This window comes from Aythya fuligula, chromosome 18 (genome assembly GCF_009819795.1).
Source record: "Aythya fuligula isolate bAytFul2 chromosome 18, bAytFul2.pri, whole genome shotgun sequence".
Classification (NCBI taxonomy): Eukaryota; Metazoa; Chordata; class Aves; order Anseriformes; family Anatidae; genus Aythya; species Aythya fuligula.
Window position 1 is genome coordinate 6,228,985 of NC_045576.1, and position 9,452 is coordinate 6,238,436.

The 9,452-nt window shown below is 45.4% G+C and overlaps 1 protein-coding gene and 1 non-coding gene across 4 annotated transcripts; one reads left to right on the forward strand and one right to left on the reverse strand.

Moving 5' to 3' along the window:
- Positions 1-863: 863 nt before the first annotated feature.
- TRNAR-CCG lies at positions 864-936 on the reverse strand. Its single transcript has one exon. It is a non-coding gene; the product is annotated as a tRNA-Arg (tRNA).
- Positions 937-1,515: 579 nt separating this feature from the next.
- KPNA2 (karyopherin subunit alpha 2) lies at positions 1,516-9,205 on the forward strand. Of its 3 annotated transcripts, none has more exons than XM_032199889.1 (11): positions 1,516-1,548; positions 3,755-3,875; positions 3,973-4,110; positions 4,553-4,641; positions 5,422-5,690; positions 6,814-6,908; positions 7,004-7,267; positions 7,856-8,089; positions 8,172-8,354; positions 8,457-8,606; positions 8,715-9,205. In XM_032199889.1, exons 2-11 carry the CDS (start codon positions 3,801-3,803, stop codon positions 8,805-8,807), a joined length of 1,590 nt encoding a protein of 529 aa, XP_032055780.1. In that variant the 5' UTR covers positions 1,516-1,548; positions 3,755-3,800; the 3' UTR covers positions 8,808-9,205. The 3 variants fall into 3 exon arrangements, with proteins under 3 accessions (XP_032055780.1, XP_032055779.1, XP_032055777.1); XM_032199888.1 differs by lacking the exon at positions 1,516-1,548 and adding an exon at positions 3,140-3,178; XM_032199886.1 differs by lacking the exon at positions 1,516-1,548 and adding an exon at positions 3,171-3,199.
- Positions 9,206-9,452: the final 247 nt, after the last annotated feature.

The window sequence follows — 9,452 nt, forward strand, 5'->3', positions numbered from 1 at the left end:
AGTGTAATTCACCCTGCACAAATGCATGACTACGTCTGTATCAACGAGTTTCTCCAGGACCTTCACCAGGGCAGTATCTTGCTTAAAAGGGCAGGAGTTGTGTTTTGAGTATTTCTGCTGTTCAAGAAGCTAACACGTATGATACCGGCAGTGGAAGGGAAGAAAGCGTTCAGAGCGAGACTCCCTGTTCTTGGACAAATTTGGGACTTCAGCATAATTAATGGCCACAACCTCATCAAAGAGCCTGCAGGCTGGCTCTTGTGGCATCAGTCGCACCAGAGGCTATTTCCCCTGCGTGCCTACCACAGCGGCAGCACACGGGTGTGGGTTTTACCTCCCCAGGCAACTGTCCCACCCGCCTCCACCTGCCTCCCACCACATGCCTTCGCCTCACGGGGCTAAATTACGACTTAGATGGCATCAGAGTCCAGCTCACAAAGCATCCGAGGAGCGGGACCACCCGGAGCCGCTCGGCAGCCCCAGGCTCCGCCACAGACCCGCGGCGACCCCCGCCCCAAGCGCCTCACGACCGCCCCTCCGTGCCGGGGAGGCCCCGGGCTGGGGCCGCTTCTCTCCCTCCGCAGCCCCCGCGTGTACCTGAGGGGATGGCAGGGAAGGGAAGGGCTCCGGGACGGGACGGGCGGGTTCCCCCCGTGACAGGGCGCAGCCATCGCCGCACCGAGCCGCTGGCTCCTTTCGGTGCCTCCCTCCCGCCGGTCCCAGCAGAGGGCGGCGCCGTTAAAAGTGTTTTCGGCTCCGATGGTCCGATAATAATCGGGCTTTACTCCGAGCCCGCAGCCGCCGAGGATGGTCGAGAGAGCCCCGCGCGCAACGTACGGCGGCGCTACAAAACGACTGCGGTGCGACCCAGATGGGACTCGAACCCACAATCCCCAGCTCCGGAGGCTGATGCCTTATCCATTAGGCCACTGGGTCACCCAGCAAAAGCTGCGAGCGCCGTGCTGTAAGAGCCCCGCCCGGCTGCCGCTGGCTCCGCCCCCCGGCTGACAGAAGGCCCCGCCCCTTCGCTTCTCGCACCGCCCCTCAGGGCCCCGCCCTCCACGGCGCGGGGCTCCCCGCCGGGCCCGAAGCCCCGCCCACCGTGCGCATCGGCCCCGCCCCCCAGGGCAGGGCTCGCGGTCAGTCGCGCGCGGCGGCCGTTGGCTCCCTCAGCGCGGCGCAAGGACGCAGCCGCTGCCCCCTGACGAGCGGCGCTGCCTGAGGGGAACGTCCCGGGCGTTGCCGTCCCTTCCCCAGTCCTCGCCTCACAATTTTGTCCCCCACGGGATTAGCTCAGCCCCAGCTAAGCCCGTGTCTCGTGCCCTGTTACTGTTCTGGAGTGCCATGTTAGCTTGCCTCAGCAGCCTGCCCTTCCGTTGGCTGCTCTCCTGTATTTCTAGGAGGCCTTCCAGCTGTGATACCCTGCTGCCATCCCAAGGCATGCTCATCCCTTGTAGGTCCCCAGCACGCAGCCTCGGCTGTTTTCCCCATCCCTCTCCCTGACCTGCAACACCCAGCATTGCAGTCTCCGTGGCTCCTCTGGCCAAGGTATGTGGCTCTGGACTGCACGTGCTCCAACAAGTTATGACCCGGCAGGCTTTCTTCACAGCACTTCTTCGATCCTTTAGCAAGCCAGGTGTTTTAGTTCAATTTCTACTTTTAAGCTGCTATTTTTTTCCATCTACAAAACTCTAGTCCTGTTCAGTATCTTCATTTGCGACTGATGTGCTTTTTCTTCTTTTCACTATTCTTGCTTAAAAGTTTTGTGATGTTTTTATCTTACAAAGACCTTAATGGTAGGGCTAAAACAAGCCGTGTAAACTGTCTCTGGTAAATCCTCCTCTGGATCCATTCTTGTTAACTGCTGCATGCATCTACAGAGGAGTGTAATCGGTTTAGCACAGTGGTTTAATCCCCAGGTAGCAATGTGCATCTTTGGCACTTCTTTACCCTGAGCTGTACATTTTAGGTGTTGAAGTGCTTGACTTGCTGGCAGAATCATGTTTTTTCCTCAGGTTTTATGGTTAGAATTAAATCTCCTGTGAAATAGGGCACTTTTCCTTTGTTCTCCATCCCTTGTAAACAGCCTCTTATGTGAGACAATCCCAAAGTTGTCCATTTTCTGGGCTTGCTACAAGGATTACTTTCTTATTATTTTGTATGATTTAATTTTGGTCTGCCCTAGGTGCTACTGAGTTGTTTTAAATTGCAGTCTCCCTCCCCATTTTCTTTAAATTTCTGTACACGTTTCTACGATGGGATCACACGGGATCTCAGGAAAACTCTCAGTGATCTGATGGTTAGTGGCACAGAATCGTAGAATCAGAGAATATCTTGAGTTGGAAGGGATCATCGAATCCACCTCTTGGAACCACACAAATCCACCCAAAAAATTAGTCTGTGTGTGAGGAAATCTGTGACTGAAGCAAAGTGCCTGAAAGGAAGGTGTGGGGAGATGGGGTCGGCCTCTTCTCACAAATAACTAGCAATAGGACTTGAGGGAATGACCTCAAGCTGCACCAGGGGAGGTTCAGGTTGGAAATGAGGAGACATTTCCTCTCAGAAATAGGAGTCAGGTACTGATTTGGTTGCCCGGGGAGGTGGTGGAGTCACCGTCCCTGGGGGCGTTTGAGGAAAGGTTGGACCTGGTGCTTCTGGGCATGGTTCGGTGGGTGACATTGGTGGTAGGGGATGGTTGGACAGATGATCCTGGAGGTCTGTTCCAACCCTAATGTTTCTATGCTCAGAGCGAGGGGCCTGAGCGTGAGCAACCCCCAGCTCGCAGCCCACCCAGGGCGCAATACATCCCAATTTCGCTCCCTGATGTTGGTCCCTAGGAAACTACAAACCCCAGCATGCCCTGCGCCGTCTTCGCTGGCCTGTCGAGGCCTGGCTGCTGTTAGTCCTACGGGCACCGTCCCGGTGGGTAGCGCGGTGGATGCCGGGAGCTGTAGTACCGAGGCGAGGACGGCTCTTTGAATACGCGACGTCTGGGCCGCTCTTCCGGGAGCACGGCGGAGATTCGCCCGGTCCCATCGCGAGACGAGCAGTATTTCAAACCGGCCAATCAGGGTGTTGCTATGGCTCGAACTGGCCAATGGCAGAGCGGGGCAGCGGGAAATTTAAATCCCGCCCGGCGCGGCCCGGCGCAGTGGCAGCGTGCTGCGGGCGGCAGGAGGTAGTGGGGCCTGCGGCCGAGGTGCGGGGCAGGGCGGGGGGAGCAGCCTGCGGCCCTGAGGAGCCGGCTGTGGTGGCGTGCGGCGGGGACGCGGCGTGAGCTGCTCTGTCACAAGGGACCGCGCTCCGCGGATGTAGGGCCGGCCGGCATTTCTCTCTCCCTGGAGCTTCCTGGGGTTCTGTGTCGCTGCCTTCTCTGTGTTAAAGGGGTGGGGGTGGACTGAATGTCTGTGCGATATAGTGGTGGGGCGCAGTGGAAGTAGCGCTTTAAAGTAAGCAGATACTGTCTGTGGGAAAGAATACGCATCTTGCTCCCTAAAAATAATGATTCTGGTGTTTCTGTCTGAAGGGGTTTTAAAAGGATATGTTTGCTAGCCTGTTATTAACGTTTGAAATTGCTGTAACAATTAAGCTTTTGAAGAGGCAGTTTGTTATGTTACTGGTATCTTTAAACAAGTTAGAGGTTAAAGTTTCTAGTATAAACTAGTACCTGTTGGTCTTGGACATTGATCCTAGCATTTTAACTTGCATTCTTGTGGAGTAAACTTGTGGTGTTTACCTCTTATTCTGTTTTTAGACTTGTGGTTTAGTTTGTGCTTCTTGAAATCTAACTGATAACCAAGATGTCTACTAATGAGAATGCCAATGCAGCAGCAGCTCGCTTGAACAGGTTCAAAAACAAAGGGAAAGATACCACAGTAAGTATTTTCATGTAGTAAGTATTTTAGTTAGCTGTTGCATATCTAAGCAAGAGTTGAAAAAGCCAAGAACTTATGGTGAATGTATATTCTCCAGGAAATGAGGAGGCGGCGTATTGAAGTCAATGTAGAGCTGAGGAAAGCTAAGAAAGATGACCAGATGCTTAAAAGAAGAAATGTTAGCACTTTACCAGATGATGCCACTTCTCCCCTTCAGGAAAACAGGAACAACCAGGTAAGTAGGTCCCCAGAACAGATACACATGAAAGTTTTATATTGTACAATCAAGGAAGCCACACCAGTTTGAATCCCTTCTCATGTGGGACATAACGCAGCTACATATGCATTATCAACTTTAATGGAATACATTGTAGATCCCTTTTCAAGTAGCTTGTAAGTGTTCTCTGTGTTGATAGGCTACCTTTTAGGAGGGCTTAGGCAGCTGTGTTTAAACCTACTGTCTCTGTGTAACTGTGTGAAACAAAATGTTTTCAGCTGTTCAGATAACTGTAGATAAAGCTGTGGCTGAGTTTTTTAGAGTATTGTGTAGGGGTATCGCTTCCATTAAAGCAAAGAGTTGTAAATTATGGCCTCTTCATAGTACTGTGTAAAGGCCTCTGTGGTCATGAAGCTGCATGATCTCTTAGCAAAGCACTCAAGGGACTTTTCTTGTACAGGTTTCAGCACACTGGTCTGTTGAAGAAATTGTCAAAGGAGTTAATAGCAATAACATGGAGCTTCAGCTACAGGCTACTCAAGCTGCCAGGTAAGGAGTTCAGAGGTAACTGATTCAGCTCTGTAAGCCTAGGCAAGGACAAAGGCTTGGCTTATGATTAAATGCCTTCTTATGGCAGCAAATATGGCTCTTATCAGACAGTAGTTCAATAAACAGCTGAGTTGGCTTTATATAGAATGTTCAGTTGCATTTAATTTAGTCAGAATTTTATGGAAGCCATGTGGCTTTTGGATGTTTAGTGTGCTTGAACCCTTCCCTGAATAGTAGTTCTAGTGGTTTGGTGGTAGCAAAGTAAACAATAGTCAGTCTCAGAGTTCTAGGAGTAGGAGCAGTAAATGCTTTATATCAGAATAAGATATCTTCAAACTGTGTTAACATTTAACCACAATATTTGAATGCAACAATCTACATTACAATAATGTGGTCAATAGTATGACCAGAATTCAAAATATGCCTAACTTCCTTTTACTCTGACTGCCAGAAGCAGCACTCCAGCACTACTCTTCTCTCTGCTGAAAAATATCTAGCAAGTCAGATGCGTTATAATTCTTGTAGGGTCTCCTTTACTTCTGGAGTCTGAACAGAACCACTCATAAGTGAAGACATGCCAAAACAATGTTAGAGGTTTAGGAATCTAGCATTCATGATGTCTAGGTTGGCTGAATTTTCTCTTATATTGATTAAGGTCTTAATAGACCTTAATCCATTTCTTTTTTCTTTTAAGCATGGATTTCTTTAGAATGGCTTAATGGAATCTGTTGTTTAGATTTCTGCAGGCAAAAATAATGCTTCCTCTTTGTTCCTCCTTAGGAAACTCCTTTCAAGAGAGAAGCAGCCCCCCATAGACAACATAATTCGAGCTGGTTTGATTCCAAAGTTTGTCTCCTTCTTGGGTAGAGCAGACTGTAGTCCTATTCAGTTTGAATCTGCCTGGGCACTTACCAACATTGCTTCGGGCACATCTGAACAAACAAAGGCAGTAGTAGATGGTGGGGCTATTCCAGCCTTTATATCGCTACTGGCCTCTCCTCATACTCACATCAGTGAGCAAGCTGTGTGGGCATTAGGAAATATTGCAGGTATGTCAATATAATACACAACTTTCAAACCTAATCCCTTAGTAATGTCCTCCTATTAAAAAATGTTATGTGTAGCATGCTGAGCTTTTTGGAACTCTAATTCTTTGTGAGTACAGCTGTGCTCTGCCATGTAGAATATGCTATGGACAAGTCTTCGGACTTGGTTTAATCTCATGTATAATCTGGCAACCTGTGGGTTCTATTAAATGGACTGCTTTCATATTTCAATTCCTTTTTCAAATAGTTATATAAACATGTTACAGCATAGGACTACCCTTATTTCACATTTCACTAGAGGTTTTTGACTCTGAGCTCTGCTCTCTCTGTTTACTGGAAGGGGGTTGGAAGCAGAAGGCTCGTGGCACATTGGCCATCACACCTACAACTACTTGCTTTGAAACATTGATATGAGTGTATTGTATTAGTAGCTAAGTATACTAAAGGGTCTCGTGCACCTGTCAGGATTGTTTGATCTGCCAGTGTTAGATTCTGTTCTTCAGAACAATATTATAGCTACATTATTTTCATTGGTATTCTTACTAGCTGTAATATTATGTTTTGCAACAGCTGTGACTTGCAGAGAATAGTGAATTTTCATGCAGAGAACGTCAGCTCAATAAAATGCTTCTCTGACTAGAATTTCTTATAGCTTGTATTTAGAAGGGTGGCTTCTCTTTTTTTTAAACTTGGTTATAAGGTATCCTTTGGGGAGAGCAATGGAATAATTTAATTAAATTTTGAAAATCCTTCAGTATTATAATGTAGAACACTAACAACCAATAATTATAATAGATTTGGGTTCCTTGTTACAGGAAAAGCTGTTTTTATGGTAGGGCTTACATATGTTTTCACAGATGTGCAAGTCCCTGCTTTGTTATAAACTTGTGTGTTCTGTAGAGCTTTCCTTAAACTCTTTGCTTCAGAAATCAAATGTTGAACATCACTGGTTTGATTAGAGAAACACATGCTTGGCATAGGGCTTACCCATGGTAGTAGTCCTTTCCAACTCTTATTACTACTTTCTGTCTAGCCATTAGGCAGAAATAGCATTCACAATATAACATGTAATGATTTTGTATGCACACATACTTCTATCCCTTAACTGGTTATTTTTCTTTCTTAGGGGATGGTTCTACCTATAGGGATTTGGTTATTAAATTTGGTGCAATTGAACCACTGCTGACTCTACTGGCTGTTCCTGATCTCTCTTCTCTGGCTGTAAGTTTATAGTATGACCCAAGTTACAGTTGCTAATAAGTAAAAGGGCTAAAGTAACTTAAACAGTTATTGATGGTTTATTTCAACTCTTGCAGTCTGGATATTTACGCAATGTTACCTGGACCCTCTCAAACTTGTGTCGTAATAAGAATCCTGCACCACCCATAGAAGCTATTGAGCAGATTCTTCCAACTCTCGTTCGACTCCTGCACCATGATGATCACGAGGTTTTAGCAGACACATGCTGGGCGATCTCCTATCTAACAGATGGCTCCAATGACAGGATAGAAGTTGTTGTGAAAACTGGATTGGTGCCACAACTTGTAAAACTTCTGGGGTGTAGTGAACTGCCAATAGTGGTAAGCTATCAAGCCTGCAAACTGCCATTGCTTGACTGAACTCATGGAGAACACTAGTTAAAATAGTGTCCATGTAAGTGGAAGGTTCTTATGAGACAGCAATCTGATGTTTGTTCCAGGTTTTGTGTAGATGAGCCTTGAGCTTCTGTCTTGACTGAAGACCGTCCTAATTGAGGCATGGAGTACTGTCAATGGCTATCAAGCTTCTTTAAAACAATATATTTAGCACCCAGCCCAACATGATCATCTACCTACTTTAAATCTTGGGCTTAACTCTATACTGTAGTTGGAAATTCAAGTTCCAGGAATAGCATTTAGAAGTGACTTCTGCACAGTAACTACAGTGAAACAAAACTACTGTACTTTGACAGAGCTTAGGAAATAGCTTTCTTTTTAGCAGTTGTTTGTACATTGGTTTTGAAGGGGTGTGGTCTAAAGATGCTTAATGTCTGCATATGTAATAGTTATGATAGTATATCCCGCTGCTGACTGGAAGGCTAGAGCAGAGGAACTTCAATTATAGCTATATTTGTTGAAGCACAGCTTAGATAACACCATTTTTAATTACTATTTTCACATCTGTTTCAGACTCCCTCTTTAAGAGCCATAGGAAATATTGTTACTGGTACTGATGAGCAGACCCAGATTGTTATCGATTCAGGAGCACTGTCTGTCTTTCCAAGTCTCCTTTCTCATCATAAAAACAACATTCAGAAAGAAGCAGCATGGACAATGTCAAACATCACTGCAGGACGTCAAGACCAGATTCAGCGAGTTGTAGATCATGGTCTTGTGCCTTATCTCATTGGTATTCTGAGGAAGGTAAACAAAAAACATATTCTGTTAGTGCTCTCACCATTACTGTTACTGTCTGTGTTCAAATATCCTGCCTTTACCTTTGTAGGGGGATTTCAAATCTCAAAAGGAAGCTGTGTGGGCTGTGACTAACTATACAAGTGGTGGAACAATTGACCAGGTCGTCTATCTCGTTCAGGCTGGTGTTGTTGAACCTCTCCTGAATCTTCTCTCTGCTAAAGACAGCAAGACTGTACTAGTAATTTTGGATGCTATTTCTAATATTTTCCTGGTATGTAGACACAGTATACTTGATCACTGTCCAGATTGCTGCAATGGCTCTCCGGTAGCTAGTCCCATACATCTTTCCTGAGGTTATGCTTATCCCTTGCAGGCTGCTGAGAAGATTAATGAGACTGAAAAACTTTGCCTCATGATTGAGGAGTGTGGAGGTCTAGACAAAATTGAAGCTCTTCAGTCGCATGAAAACGAACAAGTATACAAAGCCTCATCTACCCTCATTGAGAAATATTTCTCAGCAGAAGTAAGTCGCTGCAGGACAACTCTTCACTCTGATTTTGTATTCTGGCACTACCCTACTAGATTGAAATGGTACTGCTCTTTCAATTTTTTTTTTTTCTTTTTCTTCTAGGAGGAGGAAGACCAAAATGTTGTACCAGAATCTACTGCTGCTAGTTACACTTTCCAAATTCAGGGCAATACTCCAAATACTTTCAACTTCTAGACATTGCATACACTGTAACTATGTACAAGTTATTTGGCACACAAGTGTCTGCCATTTCTATGTCTTAATAGCCCCTCTTTGTTTTTTGTGACCTGTAGCACTTTGTCCAACTGAACCATACTTGAACAGTTCAAAACTGTACATATGTGAATTTTTAACTGTTAACTGTAAACCTCACTCTCTGAGATGCTTGTAAATACGTGTTCTTTTCTGATTTCTGTCTTTTACTGTCCCTGTCTTGCATAAGAATGCAGGTAGGCAATATACGTTTCTCTCAAAGCATGAGCCGTTGCTCTGTAACTTTGCTCTGTGTAACCTCCTTATAAACTACTACACTCAAAACACTGAGTAGGCTTTTAAAAAATTTGTCTCAAGTTCAATAAAGTGGTATCAATACATCAAATTGAGCTGTGTCAATTGCTCTCCTGAAAGGAAATTGCTATGGTAAATATCATTAATCAATATATAATGTGAAGAATACTGAGATTTGATTCTAAATGTTTTTAAACAGCTTGGTTATTTCAAGCTCTGAATTCTGTGTACAGTAGCCTTGTATTACTAAAGAGCAAATGAATTGCTGCTTCTCTCCAGATATCTTACAGAAATCTGGTTAGTTCTACCTTGTTTATAACAGAGTTAAAACTA

Bases quoted from the DNA above. Each gene is read 5' to 3' on its own strand.
- KPNA2 (XM_032199889.1), top strand. From the start codon at position 3,801: ATGTCTACTAATGAGAATGCCAATGCAGCAGCAGCTCGCTTGAACAGG. The intron at 4,111-4,552 runs GTAAGTAGGTCC...TTTCTTGTACAG, and splicing joins AGGAAAACAGGAACAACCAG to GTTTCAGCACACTGGTCTGT. The intron at 8,355-8,456 runs GTATGTAGACAC...TATCCCTTGCAG, and splicing joins CTATTTCTAATATTTTCCTG to GCTGCTGAGAAGATTAATGA.